General features: G+C 41.4%; 1 protein-coding gene across 4 annotated transcripts in view; it reads left to right on the forward strand.

Moving 5' to 3' along the window:
• Nucleotides 1-27,862, forward strand: part of sfi1 (SFI1 centrin binding protein) — a 269,555-nt gene that overhangs the window by 153,732 nt on the left and 87,961 nt on the right. For all 4 annotated transcript variants that reach the window (XR_010015925.1, XM_063031824.1, XM_063031825.1 and 1 more), the window contains exons 23-25: nt 17,042-17,202; nt 22,950-23,024; nt 25,417-25,491. Coding sequence is in view for 3 of the 4 variants with exons in the window: in XM_063031824.1 (XP_062887894.1) it covers nt 17,042-17,202; nt 22,950-23,024; nt 25,417-25,491 (311 nt within the window). In the remaining variant the exon portion in view is untranslated. The remainder of the gene's footprint in view (nt 1-17,041; nt 17,203-22,949; nt 23,025-25,416; nt 25,492-27,862) is intronic.

Genomic DNA, 27,862 nt, shown 5'->3' on the forward strand with positions numbered 1-27,862 from the left:
TGTGGATAATGAAGTAGGTTTTCAAAGCTTGCAGAGAGATTTAGGCCAGTTAGAAGAATGGGCTGAAAGATGGCAGATGGCATTTAATGCCGATAAATGTGAGGTGCTACATTTTGGTAGGACTAATTAAAATAGGACATACATGGTAAATGGTAGGGCATTGAAGAATGCAGTAGAACAGAGGGATCTAGGAATAATGGTGCATAGTTCCCTGAAAGTGGAATCTCATGTGGATAGGGTGGTGAAGAAAGCTTTTGGTATGCTGGCCTTTATTAATCAAAGCATTGAGTATATGGGTTGGGATGTAATGTTAAAATTGTACAAGGCATTGGTAAGGACAAATTTGGAGTATTGTGTACAGTTTTGGTCACCGAATTATAGGAAAGATGTCAACAAAATAGAGTACAGAGAAGATTTACCAGAATGTTACCTGGGTTTCATCACCTAAGTTATAGAGAAAGGTTGAACAAGTTGGGTCTTTATTCTTTGGAGCTTAGAAGCTGAGGGGGGCTTGATAGAGGTATTTAAAATTATGAGGGAGATAGATAGAGTTGACGTGGATAGGCTTTTTCCATTGAGAGTGGGGGAGATTCAAACAAGGGGACATGAGTTGAGAGTTAAAGAGCAAAAGTTTAGGGGTAACATGAGGGGGAACTTCTTTATTCAGAGAGTTGTCGCTGTGTGGAATGAGCTTCCAGCAGAAGTGGTTGAGGCAGGTTCGATATTGTCATTTAAAGTTAAATTGGATAGCTATATGGACGGGAAAGGAATGGAGGGTTATTGGCTGAGTGCAGGTTGGTGGGACTAGGTGAGAGTAAGCGTTCGGCATGGACTAGAAATGCGATGGCCTGTTTCCGTGCTGTAGTTGTTATATGGTTACCTTAGGCCACGAACTTGTCAATCACCCCTCGTACACACAAAGACGGACGTATAACTAATGTGCATAATGTTACGTACCCCGTAACTGGGTTGCCAAACCAGCAGAAATGGACCACTTAGTTGGAGTCTGGATTACTGGAACTAAGAAAGTTTTATTAAAGAAATAAGCAACACAGTACTCTAATCAAAAGGATATAAATGCAACAGTTTAGCAATGATAAAACACACATGTACACAGAACTAGGATAATAGGATCAATCAAGCTCTATCGCAGTCCAGGGGTAAGTGATCAGTTTCAAGTGACGCAAAGTTCAGTTCAATTTAGTTCAGTTCAGTTTGCAGTAATCGCTGTTGTGCCGTTGAGGCGGGGAGAAGAGAGAGAGCGAAAGCAAATGAATATTCAAAACGGATTCCAAACAGACCTTCGATATTCCTCGCAGTTAGCTTTCGGGCGAGCCCTTTGTAATGTCTTCTGAGGTCACTGACTGTGACCCCTCCGTTCCAGATACGATCGTTCTTCTGCGGTGAACCCGGCACCCAGGCAAGGGCGGACACACCCACCAGGTTCCCGCCCGACCGTATCTTTCCACCCTGTGTGTCTATGGCAGGTCCCGCGACCAGACTTCCAAAACTCCCACCAACTTGTGGGGGCACACCGCTTCCAGGGTCTCGTTACCTCATGGTGTCGTGTGTCTGTTGCCTTAACGAACCTGTCCCTTTTTATCCCCCTGCTGGGGTATCACCTGTCCATCAAACTTCAAACAGTTCAGGGTTCAAAGCCACCAGTCTCTGACAATACTCGGAACTGTGTCTCCTTTTTGTTAATCCCTCTCGTCTCTCATTAACATTTCTGAAGGTTCCCCCATTGTCCTCTTATCAGCATCAATCTTCTGATAATTTGGTCTGTCGTCACAATAAGAAGACAAATTGTGCAATTACAAAAGAAAACCAAATAAACTATGAGTGGTATAGCCCTTGAAACTGATTCCCTAGGTTATGGAATAGTTCAATGTTGAGGTGAGTGAAGTTATCCAAAGTGGTTCAGGAGCCTGAAAGTTGAAGGGTAATAACTTACTCAATCTGGTGGTGTGGACCCAAGGCTCCTGTACCTCTTTCCTGATGGCAGCAGTGAGAAGAGAGCATGGCTTGAATGGTGGAGGTCCTTGATGATGGATGCTGCTTTCCTGCTATTAGAAACAGCCTGTCTACATCCATTCTCTCTAGGCTTTTCAATATTCTAATCTTCAGCGAGTACAGGCCCAGAGCTTCATACATTAACTTCTTCATTTCCAGGATCAACTGATAAGCCTCCCCCGCATCCTCTCCCAACGCCAGCTTATCCTTTATTAGATAGGGAGAACAAAACTGATCTCAATACTCCATGTGTCTGACCAATGCTTCAGAATGAATCAGCATTACATCCTTGCTTTGATATTCTAGTCCTCTCAAAATGCATACCAAAGTTGCATTTTCTTCCTTACCGACTCAGCCTGAAGGTTAAGCTTTAGGGAATCATGCACCAAGACTCCCAGGTTCCTTTGTACCTCCAATTTCTGAATTTTAGAAAATAGTGTGGGTCTTTATTCTTTCTACCAAATTGCATGCAATCTCTTCATCAGTCCAGTCATTCTGCAGACTACCTAACTTGTCCACTAAGGTCCTGCTGTTCAAAACTACCTAGAGTCCTATCATTCAGTGTGAATGATAGGATACCCTTATTTGACATTGGAAAAAGGCATTAATTCACACTTAGCAGGATTAAATTCCATTTGCCAATGCCATGACAATTTACCAACTGATCAGTATCTTTCTGTAGCCGAAAACAATTCTCCTCACCATCCACAATGCCACCATTTTCGTGTAATTGGAGACATGCTATTCATACCTCCTACATTTACATTTAAGTCATTAAAGGTCCCATTAATGAACCTGCAGTACACCGCTAGTCACAGGTTTCCAATCACCCTCATTCATAATCATTCATCCTCACCCTCTCTAAGCTAATTTTGGATGCAATCTCATGTTCTGCCTTGGACTGCATGGTCTCTAACCTTTTGGTTCAGCCTTCCAAGTGCAACCTTGTTAATTGCCTAAATAAAGTCATGTTTTCCTTCCTCAAGGTTGTTTAATGTATGTCCTTGAACAAAGCAAATAATTCCTCAGGGTTGGATGCTGTTTATCTCACTGTTGACAGGGAGGAAATTTCTTGGCATTTAAATTTGGAGTAGTTACTGGTGTTTGGATTAGCAGATTGTAAATGTTGTTATTACATATAAGCAATTGAAAATCAACAAATGTTTAATTCCATGTAAATTAATAAACTATATTCTCAAGAAAAGGATGGGAGATAATTTGTTCACTGGCAAATTTCTAATAAACTACCTAAACTTAGATGCTATAAAAATTCCAGACAGCCCTTACTTATTTCTTTGAGATGCTATGGCCAAGTTAGGATGGTGGGTTGGAGATGCGTCTCTAACAAAGGAGGTGTAAGGTGTTCCTTCCCTGCACCGCCCTGCAGGTCACTCTTGGGCAAGGTGCTTAGGCTCCCCATCAGGGTCACATGAAGTTAAGGTGATTGACAAAGCTGGAGGGGTAAGTAACTACTTTTGCCTCTGACAGAGAATCAAGAACAAGTTCTGTAACTTGAACTAGATGATTGGAGGAAATGTGGATCTCTGACTCCCGGGCATAAGATACTTAACAGAGCAGGAGTTAAATCATTTGTCCTTTTTATGCCTCTCTACATTAAGTAACAACATGGTTTGGCTAATCTTTCGTTCCCTAAATCAATATCCCTTGATTCCATTTATTGTTAGCTGATAATGTGAAAACTGAGGTAATATTTTTTATACAGGCAAAATTAGGTTGTTTGTAGAATTATAGAACCAAGATAAGTAACTAGGGTCCAAATGTAGATGAGCCATATTCTCAATGAATAGCTCATAAAGCTTAATGGGCTGAATGGCCGACTCCAAATTCCAATGTACACCATGTATCTATACCTCACTGAAGCAACCGGGCAAAATCATCATAATTTTTGTTGCTGTTTCCTCCATCCCCACTCATTCGTGAAACCATTGAGCTAATTGTCTACACACAGGTGTTACAAGTTCTCCAGTGCTGACACGATTGTATACATAACTTACATTTCAGAATAACGAGATGGCACTGTACATTATAGCTATAAATCACATGGTGGACTGTACACATGTTTCAACATTCTAGCTACAGTCAAGAATGGTAGTATTAGGGTAGCACAAGCCTTTATATAGTACCAAAATAACCAATAGCCTATCTCTTGTCCTTTCCTTCCCTCATCCTTTTTAATCTCAGTGGATAAATTCTTTGGTTCTGAGTCTCATAAGATAAGAAGACACCGAGGTAAAATGTGTCCCATGTAGCTAAATTCATTGCTGACATGTCTTCCACTGCTACACAAAAAGATGAGAAATTGGCAAACCCTCAGGTTGTGTGACCTTCAGGAGTCACGACTCACTGAAAGTCAGGATCCTTTTATGGGATGGGACAAAATGAGAGCATTGTGGTCTGTGTGTTTTGTCTATAAATGGTGGGTTATGTTATGTGTTCCTGCCCACCACTCATAGTGATGACAAAATAAATTAGAGACTTGTGCCAATAGGATACTGGCAAAAACATTTTAACCATATGGATTTGATTAATTTCAGTAAAAATATTCTTTGTGCACATCAAGAAACTCATTAGATTTTGAAGATGAAAAGATGAATAAAAGTCAACAATGAAACTGTTAAGCTGGAAGGGAGTTTAAGTGAATGATAAAAGATCTGAGTTGGGAAGATAGGAATTGAACATTGTGAAATGAAACAATAAGTAGTCCCAGGAAGCACTCAAAAAGTATGGATACATGCATGAGGAATAAAGAAAACACTACTTATCTCTAGCCACTCACTGATTAAAATGGAATAGAGAGGGCAAGTTGATGATACTGAAGCAACACTCACAACATGCTGGGGGAACTCAGCAAGTCGGACAGCATCCGTGGAAATGATCATTTCGGGCCGAGACCCTTCGTCAGGACTGAAGAGGGAAGGGGCAGAGGCCCTATAAAGAAGGTGGGGGGAGGGTGGGAAGGAGAAGGCTGGTAGGTTCCAGGTGAAAAACCAGTAAGGGGAAAGATAAAGGGGTGGGGGAGGGGAAGCAGGGAAGGGATAGGCAGGAGAGGTGGTGAAGGAATAGGGGAAAACACCATGGGTAGTAGAAGGAGGCGGAACCATGAGGGAGGTGATAGGCAGCTGGGGAGGGGGCAGAGTGGGATAGGGGAAGGGAGGGGGAGGGAATTACCAGAAGTTGGAGAATCCTATGTTCATACCAAGGGGCTGGAGACGACCTAGATGGTATATGAGGTGTTGCTCCTCCAACCTGAGTTTGGCCTCTTTTTTTCATATTGGCTATCTCCTCTCTATCTTTGAAGGGTCTCAAACTAAATGTTGGTTGTCCATGTTCTTGATACTTCCTGACTTACTGAGTTCCTTTAGCATCTTGTTTGTTGCTACAGATTCAAGCATCTGCAATATCTTGTGCCACCAGACTTTTTTTTCTGACTCTGATTAGATGCAAGTTTTAGGAGAAAATCAGGTTTTTTTTTACAGTATTAAAGAACAGGGAAATTATAAATATTAAAGCATAAGTACAGGATATAATTGAAATAAATTGATAGAATCAGATATTGTCACATAAGAGTACATTTTAAATATGTCACAGGTCATTGGGCCCTTCTTATCTCTTCTTGCCAGAGACCCATATAGTGTCCCACTGGGATAGATAGAATTGTCAATGATGTGTTGTTTCACCTTATCCAGAACTAGAGAACCAGATATGGAATTATGATGCTGATAGGTTGTGCTGCCCATTATTTTACCGACAGCTGCTGTTAGAGTAACTGGCTTTTGATCCACTGATTTTCCATCTTTTCCTTTGAATTGAAGATCCTAGGCCCAGACATTTCCAGTTGCTTTCCCATTGACTGTCCTTTCATCATAAGGTCAGAATTGTTCCTGTTCACTGATTATTGTAGAATGTTCCGTACCACTTCCTAACTCCTCAGCAGTCTGTATTTGCATATAACCATCAAGTTCTTCAGCCAGTGTGGATAACTTCATTCACCACCATTCTGAACTGATTCTGTGATCTACAGTCTCACTATCAAGGACTTTACAACTGATGTTCTCGGTATTATTTTTATTTGCAGTTTGTCTTCTTGTACACATTGGTCTTTGTCGGTCTTTGTCTGTTTATGTATAGTTTTTCCTACAACTCTATTGTATTTTTTATTGTAGTTTTCCCTGTAAGTGCCTGCGAGAAAATGAATCTCAAGGTAGTATATGGTAATATATACATACTTTTATAATGGACTTACTTTCAACTTTGAGGTTACATACAGACATGGACTGATAAGTACAACTAACATTCCTAGCACAAAATTGGCAGGCAGTGACCAATTCCAATAAGAGTTACCATTGACCAGGGCTCTTGAGAATAGTCAGGAGCTTAAGAAGGAATATAGGAAAGCTAGAAGGGGCACAAGAAGGGTTTGGCAAGTAAGATTAAGGAAAACCCCAAGGTGTTCTACACATACATAAAGTTTAAGTTCAAGTTTAATTGTCATTCAACCGTACATGAATGCAGCCAAGTGAAACAGTGTTCCTCCAGGACCAAGGTGCAAAACACAGTGCACAGCACTTATTGTTACGGTGGTGGAAAGACATACAGCCACAAAAAAATTGAGCCCAAATTACTGAGTGGCATGGCCTGTAGATTGATGGTGCATGAGATACTGTCCTGGTCCACCTTGTCTTCCACTAGCACAAATGGGCTCCAACCCAGTACGGATTCCAGAATAGTATGAAGAATAAAATGAGAGAGTGAAAGTGGCACGATTTAGGACAAAGGAGGGGGTAGGGGAAGACCTTAATGTATACTTTGCTTCATTATTCGCCAGGGAGAGGGAGATTGACAAATGTGAGGTCAGTGTAGTACAGCTGAATGAGTTGGAGCATGACAGTGGTAGTAATGGAACTTGTGAAAATTATTAGAATGGATAAGTCCCTGGGGCTGGAGGTGATATAACTCAGGTTACTATGGGAAGCAAGGAAAGAGATTGCTGTGCCTTTGAAGATGATCTTTGTAATGTCACTGGCCACAGGAGTAGTGCCAGAGGATTGGAGAGTGGCAAATATTCCTTTGTTTTGGTTCAGGTGAGAGGAGTGTGAGTGTCGGTGTCAGAGCCTGCTAAAGTCGGAGGAGATGACAAAAGGAGCAGATTAGGGCGAGACTGGTCTTTTTGGGCTGTGCAGTTGCAGAAAGTGTTTGGGCCAGGGGCCTAAATTCACCTGCAAATAAAAGGAGGGTAGGCTCAAGCAGAGAGCAGTGGCGTATCTAAGGTGGGCAGGTATGGCACGTGCCCTGGGCGCCACTGAGCAGTTTCTATTAAATTCAGACAAGCCATCCTCGGATAGTGGAAAAAGAATTTTCTTTAGATGTATGATCTGTCTTTGATTATCATGGGTGAGAAGCACTAGGATGGCCTAATTTCAGTGCATTGTGTAAGAAGACCATGAAACGTTTCGTCATGTAGAAGAAGGAAAGTGGAGCTGAAGGACGGAAGAGATGAAAGTGGGAAGCGGAGGAAGCCAAGAAGTTGAGCAAGTTCTTCGTGCCCTTTGAAAAGCCCGGAACAAGTAGTTTGACACGTTCCATGGAGTCGCCTGTACCTGCTACAAGTTTGTTAGAATCCGAAGGTGGATCAAGTACAAATGCGTCACAAGCCGAGGAGGAAGTCAAGTCAGATAAATCCGAGTATGACTGATTAAGAGTGAGGCTGCCACAGACAACGTGGACATGATAGGAGGGGAAGACGATGGTGCTGGTGGTGATGTTGAGTTTATTGATGAGATTTTACCTGATGAGATTGAACCTGACAACCCTGATCCAAGTGAACTGGATGGTGTCAGAGCCTGGAACTGTCATATCAGAAGTGACTGAACAGCATGACATTGGACTTCTGAAGTTCGACAAGGATACTGGAAAAGCAATTCTTCCTGACGCGTTGAGAACAGAAATAATAAAGCTGGGTTCGAAGTATTTCCAGAACAGTGAGGGGCCTTTCCTACCAACAAATAACCGCTGAATGAACAAAACTTGGTTCAAAAGGAAATTGGGAAATGGTCGTGGTGAGGAAGTGACTCGCTCATGGCTGGTCTATTTCCCTTCTAAGAAGTCTGCATTTTGTATTTGTTGTCTTCTCTATTCCCGGTCAGACCATCAATCCTCATTGGAGCAGGAAAGTGGATTCAACCAGTGGAAAGCACCTGAAAGGATTAGTGTTCATGAAAATGCTAAGAATCATCGGTAATGCTTCAAACAGTGGAAAGAAATGGAAAGAAATTTAACTGAAAACAGATGAGTTATTGACGTGGTATTTTAGTCACAGATTGAGAAAGAAAAGCAGAAGTGGTGTGATATCTCGATGAGAATCCTTCACTGTATAAAATTCCTTGCGACTCAGAACCTGGCTTTGCGAGGACACAGGGAGTCACTTCAGCTAGATGATGACTCCAATGTGGGAAATTTCCTTGGCTTACTGAAACTACTGACCATCTTTGACCCTGTCATAAAAGAACACCTCACTCATTTGGAAAGTCATCCTGGACCCACGTCTTTCACCAGATGTCCAGAACGAATTCATCCACATGATGGCATCCACTGTTCGCCAGAGTTTACCGAGAAGCATTCGTAAAGCCAAGTATGATGGTCTCATGTTTGACTCGACTCCTGATCAGGCACACCGTGAGCAGATGTCAGAAGTGGTGAGGTATGTGAAAGTTGATTTTGAGAGGAAAACAGTCTGTGTTAGAGTGTCCTTCCTTGGTTTTATCCAGTTAAGTCAGAAGGATGCTGAGAGCTTGGTTGAAGGCATCTTGAAACAGCTAGAGAAGGACGAAATGGAGCTACAAGATTGTCTGTCACAATGCTATGACAGCGCTGTTGTGATGGCTGGACTCAGAAGTGGTGCTCATCAAAGAATAAATGAGAAAAACAACCTGGCAGTGTTCGTGAATTACGACAATCACTCGCTCAACTTGGTGGGTGTACATTCAGCCAAGCAGGATACAATAGGCAATAGGTGCAGGGGATAGGCCATTCGGCCCTTCAAGCCAGCACAACCATTCACTGTGATCATGGTTAATCATCCACAATCAGTACCCCGTTCCTGCCTTATCCCCATATCCCTTGACTCCGCTATCTTTAAGAGCTCTATCTAACTCTTTCTTGAAAGCATCCAGAGAATTGGCCTCCACTGCCTTCTGAGGCAGAGCTCTTCAATGACGGTCATGTTTTTCGGAACCATCGGCACTGACGCCAAGTTTGGGTTCCTTCTCGATGTCGAGGGACTGTGTTACGGCACCGACAGCAACAAACTAAAGAAGAAATGCGAAAATTTGGGCGAATTGTACAGCTCTAATGTTGATGGCCAACAGCTATATGAGCTTCTTGAATTTATTGTTTAGTATGGAGGTGAGAGCATCTTCCCCAATCTTTGCATTGCTATTTAGATAATGCTAACCATCGCAGTTTCCATCGGCAGCTGTGAGAGATCGTTTAGCAAGTTAAAACTAATACTTTCGTATTTGAGAGCCTCCATGGGTCAAGGCAGACTCTGTGATCTTGCTCTGCTGAGTGTAGGAAGAGAAGAAACTGAAAAACCTGACTTTGATCACATCATAGACCAATTTGCATCAGTGAAAGCAAGGAAGGTGCAGTTATAATTTTCATGTAGTGCCGTAATTTGTTAATTAAAAGATTAATGAGCTTGACTTGTATTTTTAAGCTGATATTATCATAAAGTTATCTAAAAGATGGGTGTTAGATGTTAGGAACAGGGGCGCAATTTCAGTGCTTGCCATGGGCGCTGTTTTCTGTAGATACGCCCTTGGTGGAGAGGCCATTGTTGGAGTGTGCCAGTGACAGTGTGAAGGCTTTGGCTTAACAGCACAGGCATGGTTAAGAACAGGCAAGCCTTTTTCTATTTTAGTACTGAATAGTCAGGATGGAATGCTCCTCTTGTGAGACTTCGGAATTCAGGATATCTGATGGTTTCCCCGATGACTACACCTGCAGGAAGTTCACCCAACTTCAGTGTTTGACTGACTGGGTCAAGGAGTTGGAGCTGGAGTTGGATGTACTCAGGATCATTCAGGAGGCTGAAGATATTATAGATGAGACTTTTGAAGAGGTGGTCACACCCAGAGTGCAGGCTTCAGACAGTAGATCGTTGACCACCAAGAGAGGTAAGGGGGTTAAGAAGTCAGTGCAGGGTTCCCCTGTGGCCATTCCCCTCAGCAACAAGTATACTACTTTGGATACTGCTAAGGGGGTGGGGGGGGTGACCCATCAGATCATGGCACCCCTATGGCTGGCTCTGACTCTTGTTAGTTATAGTGGACTCGATCATTAGGGGGACAGAAAGCAGATTCTGTGGCCGCAGATTCTGTGTGTTGCTTCCCGGTGCTAGGGTTCATGATGTATCAGAGTGGCTGCAGGATATTCTCAAGGAGGAGAGGGAACAGCCAGAGATTATGGTGCATGTTGGCGTCAGTGACAAAGGCAGAGAAGGGGAAGAGGTCCTATGCAGTGAATATGTAGAGTTAGGAAAGGCGCCAAAGAGAAGGACTTCCAAGGTAGTAATTTCTGAATTACTTCCTGTGCCACAGGCTAGCGCAGTTAGGAATGGGGTGATAGCATGGATGAATGACTGGCTGCCGAGGTGATGCAGGGGACAGATTTTCAAGTTCTTGGATCATTGGAACCTTTTCTGGGAAAGGTGAGACCTGTATAAGAGGGATGGGTTGCACTTGAACTGGAGAGGAAACAATATCCTGGCTGGAAGGTGTGCTGATGCAACTCTGGAGAGTTTAAACTTGTTTTACAGGGTTCTGGGAACCAGTGCCCCAGGTCAGTAAGGGAAGGATCAGACAAGAAGGTAGATGCCAGGGAAGGTATTGAAAGGCAAAACTGAAATAACTGGTATGATGGGTCAGATAGTTTGAAGTGTGTGTATTTTAATGTTAGGGGTGTTTTGATGCAAAACTATTGGTGGACTGCTCTGGCAGAATGAATGCAGCACTATGCAAACACCGGCAACACTTGAGCCTTCTATGAATCACTGGGCATACTGTATGGTCTGACTTGTCAGATTCAGGGCCTTTTGCACTCATCCGACGGCCCCAGCCTGACATGCTAGGAAGCCATCATGAGGACTACGAGAGCCTTTTCGGGGATAATCATCAAGTACATGAAGCATTCATTGAAATGATCCCCTAGCATGAAGTGAGGCTTAAGCTTGATAGCCCGCTAACTCTGAATGAGGTCAAAGCCACTGTTTCCAAGCTGAAATGTCATAAAGCCCCAGCTATTGATGGAGTTGTGCTGCTAATCGGGACAATATCACTGCTGCACTCGAGGAAGATGTAATGGAGGGGTCAGACACTGAGTCCATTTGGGTAGAACTCAGGAATAGGAAAGGTGCAATCTCGCTGATGGGATTATACTACATACCCCCTATTAGCCCTTGGGACACTGAGGATCAGATATTAATCAGAATAAGGAAACGTGAAGATAATAGGGTTGTTGTCATGGAGGATTTCAACTTCCCTAATATAAACTGGGACCTTCTTAGTGCAAGGGGTTTAGATGGGCAGAATATGTTAGGTGTATCCAAGAGGGTTTCTTAATACGTAGACGGTCCAACAAGTGGAGGGACCATACTGGACCTGGTATTGGGTAATGATCCTGGCCAGGTGACTGACCTTTCAATGGGTGAACAGATAGGGAACAGTGACCACAACTACTTAACTTTCAGGAAAGCTTTCGGTAAGGATAGGTATGGTTCTTGTGGGAGAGTTTTAAACTGGAGTAGGGAAAATTATGAGGGCGTTAGGTAGGAACTAAGAAGCATTAATTGGGAACACATTTTCTCTGGCACATGGAGGGCATTTAAAGATCAATTGCACAAAGTACAGGAAAGGTATGATTCTGTCAGAAGGAAGGACAGGGATGGAAAGATAAGACCAGAGTACATCTTACACAGTCAACAGTAGGGCACTGAGGAGTGTGATAGGACAAAGGAAACTGGGAATACAAGTACATAATTAATTGAAAGTGGTGTTACAGGTAGATAGGGTCATAAAGAAAGCTTTTGGCACGTTGGCCTTCATAAATCAATTTATTGAGTGCAGAAGATGGGATGTTATAATGAAGTTGTATAAGATGTTGGTGAAGCCTAATTTGGAGTATTGTGTGGAGCCTTAGTCACCTACCTACAGGAAAGCTGTAACTAAGGTTGAAAGAGTGCAAAGAAAGTTTACAAGTATGTTGCTGGGTCTGGAGGAAAGATTGAAGAGGTTAGGTCTGTATTCTTTAGAACATAGAAGATTGAGAGGAGATTTGATAGAGGTATACAAAATTATGAGAGGTATAGACAGGGTAAATGCAAGCAAGCTTTTTCCACTGAGGTTGGGTGGACTCAGAGGTTATTGCTTAAGGGTGAAAGGTGAGAAACTTAAGGGGAACATGAAGGGCTTTGGAGAGAGTGCAGAAGAGGTTTACCAGGATGCTGCCTGGTTTAGAGGGCATGTGCTATCATGAGAGGTTGGATAAACTTGGATTGTTTTCTCTGGAGCATTGGAGGCTGAGGGAAGGTATGATAAAGGCTTACAAGATTATGAGGGGCACAGATAAGTGGACGGAGTACCTATTTCCCAGGGTTGAGATGTCCATTAGCAAAGGGCATGTGTTGAGGGTGAGAGGGCGTAGGTTCAAGGGTGATGTGATGGGGTAAGCGTTTTACTTGGAATGTGGTGGATACCTGGTGTGATGGTTGAGGCAAGTACATTTTAAGAGACATTTGGATAGGCATATGGATGGAGGGATACGGGCATGATGTAGGTAGGAGAGATTAGTGTTTGGGTGTTTTTGATTTGCTTTTTAGCTGGTTTGGCACAACATTGTGGGCCGAATGGCCTGTGCCTGTGCTGTACTCTTCTATGTTCTAAACTAATAGGAATAATTCTAGGAATTATAGACAAGTGGATCTTCTGTCAGTGCTAGGCAAACTATTGAGGATTCTTAGGGACAGTATTTACAAATACTTGGAGAAGCATAGTCAGCTGTCTTAATGACTATTGCCCAGTAGCACTCATATCGACAGTAATGAAATGCTTTGAGAGGTTGGTCATGACTAGACTGAACTCCTGCATCAGTAAGGACCTGGACCCATTGCAATTTGCCTATCGCCACCATTGGTCAACGGTAGATGCAATCTCAATGGCTGTCCACACGGCTTTAGACCACCTGGACAACACAAACACTATGTCAGGATGCTATTCATCGACTAAAGCTCAGCATTTAATACCATCATTCCCACAATCCTGATTGAGAAATTGCAGAACCTGGGCCTCTGTACCTCCCTCTGCGATTGGATCCTCGACTTCCTAACCAAAGACCAGAATCTGTGTGGATTGATGATAACATCTCCTCCTCGCTGACAATCAACACTGGCACACCTCAGGGGTGTGTGCTTAGCCCACTGCTCTACTCTCTATATACCCATGACTGTGTGGCTAGGTATAGCTCAAATACCATCTATAACTTTGCTGATGATACAACCATTGTTGATAGAATCTCAGGTGGTGACGGGAAAGCGTACAGGAGTGAGATATGCCAACTACTGGAGTGGTGCTGCAGTAACAACCTGGCACTCAACGTCAGACGAAAGAGCTGATTGTGGACTTCAGGAAGGGTAAGACGGAGGAACACATACCAATCCCCATAGAGGGATCAGAATTGGAGAGAGTGAGCAGCTTCAAGTTCCTGGTGTCAAGATCTTTGAAGATCTAATCTGGTCCCAACATATTGATGTAGTTATAAAGAAGACAAGACAGCGGCTAAATTTCATTAGGAGTTTGAAGAGATTTGGCACGTCAACAAATACACTCAAAAACTCCTGTAGATGTATTGTGGGGAGCATTCTGACAGGCTGCATCACTGTCTGGTATGGTGGGGTGGGGGACCACTGCATAGGACCGAAAGAAGCTGCAGAGGATTGTAACTCTAGTCAGCTCCATCTTGTGTAGTAGCCTACAAAGTACCCAGGAAATCATCAGGGAGCGGTGTCTCAGAAAGGCAGCATCTATTATTAAGGACCCAGGGCATGCCCTTTTCTCACTGTTACCACACTCGGCGATTCAGGATCAGCTTCTTCCCCTCTGCCATCCAATTTCTAAATGGACATTGAACACTTGGACACTATCTCACTTTTTTAAAGATATAGTGTTTCTGTTTTTTGCACGTTTTTTGAATCTATTCAATATACACATACTGTAATTTATTTATTTATTATTTTAATTAATAAGGCGGGAGGAGAGAGGCAGTGCACCATGCGCGTGCACAGCCTTCCGGTGAAAATGATATCGTATCTGTTAAATAGGGGCCGTGGACAATTCTGATTTGATGGAGAATGGACGTGAAAGCACAGAGGAACATCTGGAGAAATTTCTGAAACACTCGTTCGCTGCTGTCATTACTGCGTGGTCGGGAATCTTTCAGAGGGTAGGCCTCAAAATCCCCGGCTTTGCCTGCTGGTGGCGACCGAGGTTGAGGTCGAATCGTTCGGACGGAGATGGTGCTCAGTACTCGGTATCGGAGAGCTGATCAGAGCTTGAAGTTTTTGGATGACCCAGAGTTGGACTGTGGTCGGGATTAGCAGGGAGAGTTCTTCCTTCTCCCGTCTGCGTGAGGTGTGGGACATTTGAGAGACTTTGAACTTTACTATGCTCATGGATTTCTTCATCAAGTTATGGTATTGTTGCACTGTAGTAACTATATGTTATAATTATGTGGTTTTGTCAGTTTTTTCAGTCTTCGTTTGTCCTGTGTTTTGTGATATCACACCAGAGGAAATATTGTATCATTTCTTAATGCATGCGTTACTAAATGACAATAAAAGAGGACTATGTGTCTTCATAATCTAATCTAATCTAATTTATTTTTTTCTCTCTTCTATATTATGTATTGCATTGAACTGCTGCTGCTAAGTTAACAAATTTCACGTCACATTCCTGATTCTTATTATTAGGGATAGACAGTATTGCTTTGTGAGGAGCAGGGTGTGACTCACAAGCCTAATTAAGGTTTTTGAGGTGGTCACAAACCAAATTGATAAAGATAGAGAGGTGGATGTGGTTTATATCGATTTTATTAAAGTGTTTGACAAGGTTCCTCATGGTAGGTCATCCAGAAGGTCACAAGGCATGATATCCATAGAGACGTGAAGTAATGTTGCAGCTCTGTAAAACTCTGGTTGGGCCACTCAGAGTAGTAAGTACATTTATAGTTGCCTCATTATAGGATGGATGTGGAAGGTTTAGAAAGGGTACAAGAGTGATTTACTAGGATGCTGCTTGAATTAGAGAGCATATCTTGTGAAGTTAGGTTGAGAGAGCCAGGACTTTTCTCTACAGATGATGAGAGGTGACTTGATAAAATTGTATAAGATTTTGAGAGGCATAGATAGAGTGGACAGGTGGCACCTTTCCCCCCCAGAATTACTCTGAGTAGAGGAAACTAGGGGAGATGTCAGAAGTAGTGTTTTTTTTATACATAGAGAGAGGTGGGTACCTGGAATGCACTGCCAGAGATGGTGGTAGAGGCTGATATAACAGTGATATTTAAAAGATAAAGAAAATGCAGTATTATGAATGGTATTGGAAGAAAACGTTAGATCGATCTTGGTTGCAGCACTGTATAGTATGAAGGTGCCAATGTACAGGATTGGTAAAAGTCTGCAGAAGGTTGTAAACACAGTCTATCACAGACACTAGCCTCTGAACTATCAAGGACATCTTCAAAAGAAGGATGCTCAAGAAAGTTGCATCCGTCGTGAAGGACCCTCACCATTCAGGATCTGCCCCTCTCTTTGCTACCATCATGGAGGAGGTATAGGAGTTGAGCTTAGGAATACCTTCTTCCTCGCCATTATCTGATTTCTGAATGGTTCATGAGCACTACCTAACAATTTTGCTCTCTTTGCACAATTTATTTTTACGTTATTGTAATATGTAGTAATTTTTATGTACTACAGTATGCTGCTGTCACACAGCAACAAATTTCATGACATATGCCAGTAAAAATAAACCTGATTCTGATTCTAAGTAGATTTAATGCACATAGGTAGGCACAGCATTGTAGGCCGTATGGCCCATACTGTGTCTGACTGTTCTATGTTCTTTGAGTGTACCCAAGCATTTTGATAATTAGCTAGTTAGTGGCTAAAGAAAATTGGGTACATGCAAGAAGTTAAAATTGGAGGAATACACATCTGAGGTGAAAAGAGTGATGGAAGTTACAAAGACTGCAGAAGAATTTTGAAGATGAGATATTTTTGTTCTACCAAAAGTTATTTTGGCAAAGCATTTTCTATTGGACCACTTAAAATTAAAACACACATCTTTTAGAATCGTCTAATCTAACATTTCACAATGTTAACACTGTGATTAACTCAATATTCATTCATTATACTACAAGATTAATCATAATATTTGTTTTAAGTTACTGGGCAGCCCATGTTTATAACCATCAATTTTTTTCATACAATGATTTTGTTCTCATATGGTCATGGTGTGAACTGTTGGATTTGATATCTTCTATGACTTTATTGGGACATGAATTGGATTTTAAATGTGTGAATTTATCTTATTCAACCCTGACTGTCTTCTAAATGAGAGGTGTGACTCAAAGCTAAGAAACAATCCCTGAAACTTATTGCTCGTTTTGCACTGTACCTTGTCAGCAACCTGCACACTTGAGAAGCAATTGGAAATATAAAGCAGCAAATTTCAGCTTTAATTTTGGAATGCTGAGCTCCATTCTTCACTAATTTATTCCCCACAACTTTATAGAGGTTAAACAAATGAATAATAATTTCACTGGAAGTTGAGAAGAACGAGTTGTGAATTACTCCACCACAGCACTTAAACATTCCTCCCACCCCTCAGCTTCTTCACAGATAAATCTATATGATTGCCCATTTGAGCCGAGATGACAGTTTTATTTTCGTCTTCCCTAGTTCATTTGCAGCACGTATTTTCTCATTGGAAACAGCTCAGTCAAAAAACAATAACTCAGCGAGGGAAATTGGAAGCTGCTTCACAACACTATGAGCAGCAGATTGCAAAAAAATGCCTGCTGTTATGGAAATGGTATCATGACCAGTGTGTAAGAGTGATGGTGAGTACAAAATATTCTGATTTGTACAACAGATACTGTTCTGATTATAGAGAATCTGCATGATAGAACTTGAAACTATATGACACATGCTCAGAATTTGGGAGTAAGAAAATTCACCAACTGACAGAGTTAGTTTATGCATTTCTTTTCCCATTAAGAATATTTTTGGGTTAATTTCTAAATCATTTTCTCATTGCAAAAGCAAGACAGGAAGCTACAGGCCATTGAGTCTAACATTGATGGTGGATAAATTAGTCAAGGGAATTCTGAGGGAACCAGATGTATCGACATTTGGAGAGACAAGTACTGATTCAGGACAGTCAACATGGCTTCGTATGTGAGAGGTCGTCTCTGACAGGGAACCAAGAGGATAGATGAGGGTAGGGCAGTGGATGTTGTCTATGTGGACTTCAGTGAGACTTTGGAAAAAGTCCCTCATGGCAGGCTAGTCTGAAAGTTTAGATTACATGGAAACTAGAAGAGTTATTGAATTGGATTCATAATTGCCTCTGTGGTAAGAATCAGATGGTGATAGTTGAGGGTTGTTTCTCAGACTGGAAGTTACAGGAATCACTGCTAGGACCTTTGTAATTTATATAAATGGTTTGGATGTAAATGTACTAGGTACGTTAGTAAGATCACAAATGATACTACTACTGTACTCTTGATGTTTGATATCCTATGTGTTATTCACTCTCAATTTTGCAGTTCGCACAATTTATTTTTTTGCATGCCTGTTTGGGTGTTTGATCTTTTTTTGAACAGGTTCCGTGGTGTCTCTTTGTTCCGTGGCTGCCTGCAGGAGGATGACTCTCAGAGTAGTATTCTGTATGCACACTTGGACAATAAATGTTCTTTGGATCTTTTGAATGAAAATCAATGGTGTTGTAATTAGTATGGAAAGTTCCAAATAATTTACAGGGGTATATTGATCAGCTAGATATGTGGGCTGAAAATTGGCAAATGGCTTCCAATGTGAGGTGTTGCATTTTGGAAGATCAAACTGTAGAATTTTGGATGGTCCAATTTCCCTCGGGATCAATAAAGTATGACTATGACTATGACCATGACTGTGACTAGGGCTTATAGAGTGAATGGTAAGGCCATGGTGAGTGTTATAGAAAAGAAGTGCTAGCAGTGTAAGTGCATAGTTCACTGAAAGTGACATCATAGGTAGATAGGGTGGTGAAGAAGGCATTTGGCATGCTGGCCTTCATTGGTCAGAGCGCTGGGTATAGGAGTTGAAAAGTTGTGTTGCAGTTATACAAGACATTGATGAGGCTGCATTTGGAGTATTGTGTACAGTTTTGATGACCCTGTTATAGGAAAGGTTTTACTAAACTGGAAAGAGTGCAGGAACGGTTTACGAAAAAGTTATCTCAACTTGGGGCATGGATTACAAGGAGAGGTTGCATGCATTAGATGCGGGTGAGGGGATGGCATCTCCTCCATTTCCCGCACTTCAGCCCTCACCCCATCCTCCTGCCACCACAACAGGGACAGAGTTCCCCTCACCTACCACCCCACCAGCCTCTCCACCCCTCTCCGCTTTCCGCAACTCCCTAATCCACACGTCCCTCCCCACAGATCTCCCACCCAGCACTTATCCCTGTAAGCGTAAGTGCTACACCTGTCCCTACACCTCCTCTCTTGCCACCATTCATGGCCCCAAACAGTCCTTCCAGGTGAGGCAACACTTCACTTGTGAGTCTGTTGGGGTCATCTATTGCATCCGGTGCTCCCGGTGCGGCCTCCTCTACATCGGTGAAACCTGACGCAGATTGGGGGACCACTTCGTTGAGCACCTCCGCTCCATCCGCCACAACAGACAGGATCTCCCGGTAGCCACTCACTTCAACTCTGCTTCACATTCCCATTCGGATATGTCCATACATGGCCTCCTCTACTGCCATGATGAGGCTAAACTCAGGTTGGAGGAGCAACACCTCATATACCGTCTAGGTAGTCTCCAGCCCCTTGGTATGAACATAGAATTCTCAACTTCTGTTAATTTCCTCCCCCTCCCCCTCCCTTCCCCATCCCTATTTCACTCTGCCCCCTCCCCCAGCTGCCTATCACCTCCCTCATGGTTCCGCCTCCTTCTACTATCCATTGTGTTTTCCCCTATCCCTTCTTCACCTTTCCTGCCTATCCCCTCCCTGCTTCCCCTCCCCCACTCCTTTATCTTTCCCCTTACTGGTTTTTCACCTGGAACCTACCAGCCTTCTCCTTCCCACCCTCCCTCCACCTTCTTTATAGGGCCTCTGCCCCTTCCCTCTTCAGTCCTGATGAAGGGTTCCGGCCCAAAATGTTGACTGATCGTTTCCACGAATGCTGCCTGACCTGCTGAGTTCCTCCAGCGTGCTGTGAGTGTTGCTTTGACCCTGCATCTGCAGAGTATTTTGTGTTTATTTCCTGAAATATAGGAGGTAGACCTAATAGGGGTAGACCTAAAGGACATAGATGTGATAAAAGTCCAGTCTGTTTTCCTATGGTCATGGCAAAAGATTTAAAAGGGACATCAGTAGCAGTTGCTTCACACAAAGGCTGGTGTGTATTTGGAATGAGCTGCCAGAAATAGTGGTTGAGATTAGCAATATTTAGACACCATCTGGATAACTACATGGATAGGAGAGGTTTAGAAGATATATGGGCCAAACGTGGGGAGATGGGACTAGATCGCTAGTGAATGTGGACGAATTGTGCTGAAAGGCCTGTTTTCATGCAATATGACTGATTTACTGACTGGGCTTTCATATCCTCACTGATAGAGTTGTTGAATGTTGTGGGCTGTTTGAGTTTAACAGAATGAGCTTCAAAACTGGTTGTAAATGGCAAGCAGTTCTTATAGACTGAGATGTGAACGTTTTGAATTAAACATACCCTTGTTCTGAATCATCAAATAAATTATTTGCTTCTACGTTAATGACCCATTTCCAGTTTTATTTAAAACATATAAAATTTATCGTAAATGTTACCTTACATTTCTTGTTTCTATTTATTTTTAAAGGGTGGTTTACCAGACATTTTGGAGTTGTAGTTTCTGCTGTTAACTCATGATGTGTTTGACAGAGAGGCTGGTGTTAGATGTGTCAGTTTAAAATATGCTTTTGGTGTACTTGTAATAAAATGGAACATACTGTACAAACTGTATGGGCAGTTAGGTTTAAGAAGCTTTACAAGTTATGGACCACAAATGCTTTAACAGCAAAGAACTGAAGTTGTAGGATAGCCAGGTACCTGAATAGAAAGAAAGTGAATGTATGTTGAAAGACATTTATGCTACAACATGTTGTCATAGGAGGAGAATGTGATGAGTTCAAGACTGCCTGTGGAATAAATGGTCAGGATATTGTGATATACACTTACAGTACAGCATATCACTCACAGAAGGGATGAAAGTTCTGCTGACCAGGAGCAATGTTAATGTGCACATACTCAAGGGAAGTGCTGCAAAGCTTGGCTAAGATGGAATGCATTGTTTTTTCTGGATAACAAGATGATTGACTTGCTGGTAATTGTGCTGAACTGGCCTTGAGTAGAGACTGGATCAGAACATTTTCGTCTGGAGAAATGGAAGAACTGCTAATAGACAAATTCTTTATACATCCAGAGTTACCATAAGACCATAAGACATAGGAGCAGAATTAGTCCACTGCTCTACTCTCTATATACACAGGACTGTGTGGCTAGGCATAGCTCAGATACCATCTATAAATTTGCTGACGATACAACTATTGTTGGTAGAATCTCAGGTGGTGATGAGAGGTGTACAGGAGTGAGATATACCAACTAGTGGAGTGGTGCTGCAGCAACAATCTGGCACTCAGCTCAACGGAGGAAGAGAGGTGACCTGATAGATGTGTATAAGATGATGAGAGGCATTGATCAAGTGGATAGTCAGATGCTTTTTCCCAGGGCTGAAATGGCTAACACGAGAGGGCACAGTTTTAAGGTGCTTGGAAGTAGGTACAGAGGAGAGGTCAGGGGTAAGTTTTTTATGCAGAAAGTAGTGAGTGCATGGAATGGGCTGCCGGCGACAGTGGTGGAGGCTGATACGATAGGGTCTTTTAAGAGACTCCTGGATATGTACATGGAGCTTAGAAAAATAGAGGACTATGAGTAACCCTAGACAATAGACAATAAGTGCAGGAGTAGGCCATTCACCCCTTCAAGCCAGCACTGCTACTCACTGTGATCATGGCTGATCATCCACAATCAGCACACCGTTCCTGCCTTCTCCCCATATCCCTTGACTCCGGTATCATTAAGAGCTCTATCTAACTCTTTCTTAGTATCATCTGCATACTTACTTATCCAATATAGCACCCCATCATCCAGATCATTACTCTATTGAATTATGTAAAAAGAACACTATCAAATTGGTCGCCTCTTTTGTTATCATTGATTGGTTGAGTTAATTCTATTAAAATGAATATTTTACCTTAATTTATATATCTTTTTCAGTTTACCTGTTTTTATCCCTAAATCTTTTTTTGATTCTCTTAATTCTATTATGTCATCCTATATATGGAAAAATAAGCGTTCTAGACTAAACAAAATTCATCTTCAGAAAGCTAAAAGGAATGGAGGGCTAGCTTTACCAAACTTTAGGATTTATTATTGGGCAGTTAATATACGTAATCTTACATTTTGGTTATATTACATTAATCGTGAGGATTGTCGGATGTGGGTTTCTTTAGAAGCTAACTCTGTTAATAAATTTTATATTATTTCTCTTCTTGGATCCTCACTTCATTTATCCCTGAGTAAGTTAACTGACAATTTGGTAGTTAAACATACTATGAGAATTTGGGTACAATTCCGAAAATACTTTGGCTTATTGAGATTTTCTCTTTCAAGATCTTTTTAAAATCTTCTATGATAGATGTGGCCTTTAAAGAATGGGGTAGATTAGATATTAAATGCTTCCAGGACTTGTTTGTGGAGGGAAGTCTCCTTTCGTTTGAGCAACTGTCGGTTAAATATAGCTTACCCAAAACGTACTTTTTTCGATACCTACAAATAAGAGACTTTTTACGGTCTCAAATATGTACATTCCCTAAAAGGCCTGATAAGAATCTACTAGATGTAATTTTTAATTTGAAATCTTTTTATAATGGATCTATATCTAATATTTATAATATGTTGCAGGGAATGAGAAGTGTTCCATAAGATAAAATTAAAAATCTTTGGGAACAAGACTTACAGACTTCCATTTCTGAGGAAACTTGGCATGAAATTTTTAAATTGGTTAACATTTCATCGTTACGTGATCACCACTCTCCTACAGTTTAAAGTAGTCGATGGGGCCACAAGGTGTCTTGCTTTTATTTGGCTCTAAGAGTCTGTGATTTGTTCAGCTGCAGAGAATCTAGACGTTGCTTTTACAGCATTTTAAATTGGCCCTGACTCTTTCACAGTTTCTTTAGCACTTTATGCCATGAAGGAAGAGACTGGGCCAAAATTGTAACATTGCTGCTTTTAATCATCGCCCAAAAGCATTAGAGAGACCAGAAAACATTCAAGATGCTGGAGGAACTTAGCAGATCAGGTCCAGTCAGCTTGTTGGTACTTTGTGAGTTTAAACATGATGGCAAAGTGTCTGAGCTAAGTGCATCCATGGAATTATACACCATTTAGGAAGAACAGAAGAATAATTTTTCATTTTTCTTTCATAAGCAGCTTTCATTCTGCTTACCTGTATTGTGAGTAAAAACTTTTGCTTTTGATTGTGTTCTTTCTAGCTTTTACAGCGACGGGGAGAGTGGTTTCAGACATATCGACTTTGCAGATACTACTTCACAATCTGGAAAGTAAAAGTAAGAAATATTGCAGAGTTTCATTAATTTCTTATGGTTGTGAGTTTAATTTGGGCAGTATAGATCATTAATACATTTATCCAAAAGTTCGAGTGCTTCTGTGTTTTGCTTTTTGGAGCATTTCTCTTCCTATTTTGACCATATCTGCTTACTATCATTAGCATTTCCCCAGCACACATCTTCCATGCATATGGTTGATTCTGCTCCATCGGTTGTGTAGAGTAGCGGTCCCCAACCACCGGGCCACAAAGCATGTGCTACCATGCCACGAGGAAACGATATGAGTCAGCTGCACCTTTCCTCATTCCTGTCACGCACTGTTGAACTAGAACATAGGGTTGCCAACTGTCCTGTATTTGCCGGGACATCCCGTATATTGGGCTAAATCGGTTTGTCCCATATGGGACGGCCTTTGTCCCGTATTTCCCCTGCTAAGGTAGAGCGTTCCTATGAAGCCTTTTGTGCCGAAATGGCGTAAAGTGAAGAAGCAATTACCATTAATTTTTATGGGAAAAATTTTTTAGTGTTCCCAGACCCAAAAAATAACCTACCAAATAACACATAAAACCTAAAATAACACTAACATATAGTAAAAGCAGGAATGATATGATAAATACACAGCCTATATAAAGTAGAAATAACGTATGTACAGTATAGTCGGGAAGATTAAGGCAAAAGCGATTTGTGCAAAAAAAAAATCACATGCACATGATGCACATGCGCATGTTACGTATGCGCACGTCACGCATGCGCACATAGGTGCCCGCGCAAGGCTTCATGGTCATGGTCGTCTTTCTCGGGGTAAACACAAGTGTCCCGGGATTTGACTGCTACTTTTGTCCCTTATTTGGGAGTGAGAAAGTTGGCAACTCTAACTGTAAAAAGACATGTTGAGGTGAGTTTAACCCTACTCGAACAGCCCGCGCCCCCGGTCGATCTGCAAGAATATTGTTGATATTGAACCGGTCTGTGGTGCAAAAAGGTTCATGGTACAACAAATGCTACTACTTTTTTTTAACAGACATGCTGTTGATATCAACGGTGCTGAGGTTGAGAGCTTTGAGTTCCCTGGTATTGCCACAGCCAACCATGTAAATGCCATGGCCAAGATAACTTTCCAACTTCTCTACTGCTTCAGAACGCTAAAGAAATTTGGCATGCCCCATCGACCTATTTCATCAGTGCACCTTAGAAAGCATCCTATCTGGATGAATCACAGCTTGATATGGCAACTGCTGTGCACATGACCACAAGAAAATGCAGAGAGTTGTGGATACAGCTCAGCACATCACCGAAACCAACACCCCTCCATGGACTCTGTCTGCACTTCTCACTGCCTCAGTCAAGCAACCAGCATAAATCAAAGACCCCACCCATCCCAGACATTCTTTCTTCTCCCCTCTTCTATTAGACAAAATTTTGAAAGCCCTTGCTACCATATTCAAGGACAGCTTCTGCCTGCTGCTGTAAGACTATTAAATAGTTGTCTAATGCCATAAGATAGATTCTTGACTTCACAGGCTAACTCATTCTTGCACATTATTGTTTACCTGCACTTTGTAGCTATTACATTTTATTCTCCCCTCTGTCGTTTTACCTTGTTCAACCTGAATATATTGTGTAATAATTTGATCTGTATAAAAAATATGCAAGACAAGATTTTCACTGTATCTCAGTACATGACAATAATTAAGCAATCCGATTGTGATTCTATTCACAGAGTTTGAAGAAATAATGCTGTTGACATAAAAATTCTCTCACCACGATTCCTGTTTCAAATTTTCAAATCTTAGGTTGGCCTTGCTATGTGTGAATATCAGAACATGTAAAATGAAAAATAGACTTGGCTATAACAATCTGATCAACCATTCTACTTAGCCCCACCCCATCTATATATTAACCCCCATCACGACAGCACACTGTAAACATTTTTGATAATGCTGATTACGCTGTAAATAAATTCTGATATTTATGCATATTTTATTCCATATCCATATTTTAACTTCTAACTTTATTTATATATAATTATTTATTCTTTATATTTGTTGAATGTTGTGCCCTGACCAACACACCACAACAATTTCCTAATATATGTAAATGTATAGTGAATAAAGTTGATCCTTAATATTATCCCTTTATTGAATAAATTGCTGGCATTTGTAGAATAAATGACCATTCAGTTTAAGTACCAGTGTATTAACTGCTCTTGGACAAAACAAAAAAAATTCTCTTCTCTCTCTTCCTCTTGACTGCCAGCAATACATACTGGAACATGACTGAGTTATAAATTAGTAAACTGGAGACTGCAGTGCACTGCTGTGTTGATTTGGTTCTCACAGCGCTCCTGTATTTCATTTGGGACGTAACTTATTTTATTTTATTACTTATGTAGCAGTTGGATAAACATCGAGAAAACAAACAATCAGCACTTGCTTTATGGCACTGGTGTCTTGTACTTCAGGGAAAGGTAAGACCATACAAACTAAATTTTCGGTTCACAATTGAATGGTGGAGCGGACTTGGTGGCTTAAATGGTGTAATTCTGCTCTCATGCCTTATGATCCTATGATCTAAAGGTATGAAAGGTTTCCATTTCCATGCCCTCTCCCCGCGCTGCCCATGTTTGGAGTGACTCTGCAGATAGTTTAAACGACGTGAGAGAAAGGGAGTAGGGTTGGAGAATTTTCTAAAATTTTAGAATTAAACAAAGTATTTCATTATCTCAGCTGTAGGTGGGTTGGCACGATTCTTTCCTCTGAAGGCTTACTCCAAAGTCAGGGCATTAAGTATAGGAGGTGGGGAGAGGGGCATTATGTTCCACTTCTGCATGACGTTGGAGTATTTTGTTCAGTTTGGTTACTCTGCTGGTACCTTATTCAGTGAGGTATAGGAGAGTGAGGGATGGTTTTAGAGAGGAGTATAAAACTATGGGGTGCATAGATAGGGTGAATGCGCACCATCTTAATAGGAATAGATAGAGTGGATAGCCAGCGCCTCTTCCCCAGGGCACCACTGCTCAGTACAAGAGGACATGGCTTTAAGGTAAGGGGTGGGAAGTTCAAGGGGAATATTAGGGGAAGGTTTTTTACTCAGAGAGTGGTTGGTGCGTGGAATGCACTGCCTGAGTCAGTGGTGGAGGCAGATACACTAGTGAAATTTAAGAGACTACTAGACAGGTATATGGAGGAATTTAAGGTGGGGGCTTATATGGGAGGCAGGGTTTAAGGGTCGGCACAACATTGTGGGCCGAAGGGCCTGTACTGTTCTATGTTCTATTAAGATAGATTCGTGATGTTATGGTCATTCTTATTTTTCCATAACTCTTGAAACAGTGGCTACAATCAGAAGTTTAAAGGAAAAAGATAGCAGTAGTCCAGAACAAATTTTCTTTCTGATTTTCATGTTCTGCAAAACTTAGTGTATGTGAGTGGTAGAATTGAGACTGTGGCCTGTTTGGCAGGTAGATGTGAACTAAATGAAGTGAATCTTCAACCAATGTGACAGTTCATGTGAACCCAATATAACTAGTCTAGGAAATCAGTCTAGTCCTGGAATAGATGAAGTACACATCTTTTAGTTTTGAAGAAGTACACATCTTTTAGTTTTGAAGAAGTGATATCTATCCCAAAAAGTAACTGATTTAGCTCTCTTATTAAAGATATCACTGGACAACAATTTTTTTTCAAAAATGTTGCTTTCTCAGAATTTTTTTTGGTTTATGATAGACTGCTTGAAGATGAACACAAATATAATTTCAGACTATTTGTATCAAGTAGGAATTTAGAGAAACAAGAAATTAACTTTTATTGAAAAAATGCATTGAATTGCATAATGGTGCTGATGCTTTGCAATAGGTCAACTAAATTAAAAATGTTTTGTTGATGATTTTCATTTGTACTCAGTGTCTGAGGCTTCTTGCTTAAGTGCTTAACAATAATTGGCCAGCACTGATGGATTCCAGTTGCCCTGATACTGTTTCTCCAATGCCCCGGTGAAACCCTTCAACATGCTCGTTACTGACAGCACCGAGATTTACAGGGAAGAAGTCTAAGTGGAAAAGCAGAAAATGAATCTTTAGTGACAATTTACACTTCATGGTTTTGTATGCTTGAAGCATGTTGTCAACCAGCTGCATGTAGCTTGGTGCTCTGTAGTTGGCCAAGAAAATTTTCAACAACATCCTTGAATGCCTTCCATGTGATTTTCTTTGGTCCCACTAGAAGTTCTTCAAATTGTTTGTCATTGATGACCTGTTTGATTTGTGACCAATAAAAATGCCTTCCTTAATATTGGAACAGCACACACAAAATGCTGGTGGAATGCAGGAGGCCAGACAGCATTTTGTGTGTGTTGCTTGAATTCCCAGCATCTGCAGATTTCCTCATGTTTGTGTCCTTAATCTTGACATCAGTTACTCTGACCTGAACTGTGAATTGAAATAACAAACATAGATGATTTTTAAAAAAATTATGTGTGATAAGGACATTTCATGGTGATTTTCATGATCGGCAGCCCAAAATCCATAAGCTACACCCATAATTATACGGGAAGCAAAATCTTTATTGTCTAGCGTGTTCAGCTAATTGGCATTCATTTAGTGAGATAACAACCTTTTGTAGTTAATGTTCTTTGGAGGGGAAAAGCCACCTCCTCATATTTATCCCTGATAAATAGTTTGATACAATTTAATACAGCCCGCAGTTTTCCATTTTCAATTAGAATTCTTAGCTGGAACAGAATATATGCTTGTTTACTGCATTGCTTTTCTACTTTGGTCTACTCTGTACAGCAAAATATTTGTGTATGTATTTTTTAGTGCTTTGAGAATTAATGGGGAA

The sequence above is a fragment of the Mobula hypostoma genome, chromosome 23 (assembly GCF_963921235.1).
Source record: "Mobula hypostoma chromosome 23, sMobHyp1.1, whole genome shotgun sequence".
NCBI lineage: Eukaryota > Metazoa > Chordata > Chondrichthyes > Myliobatiformes > Myliobatidae > Mobula > Mobula hypostoma.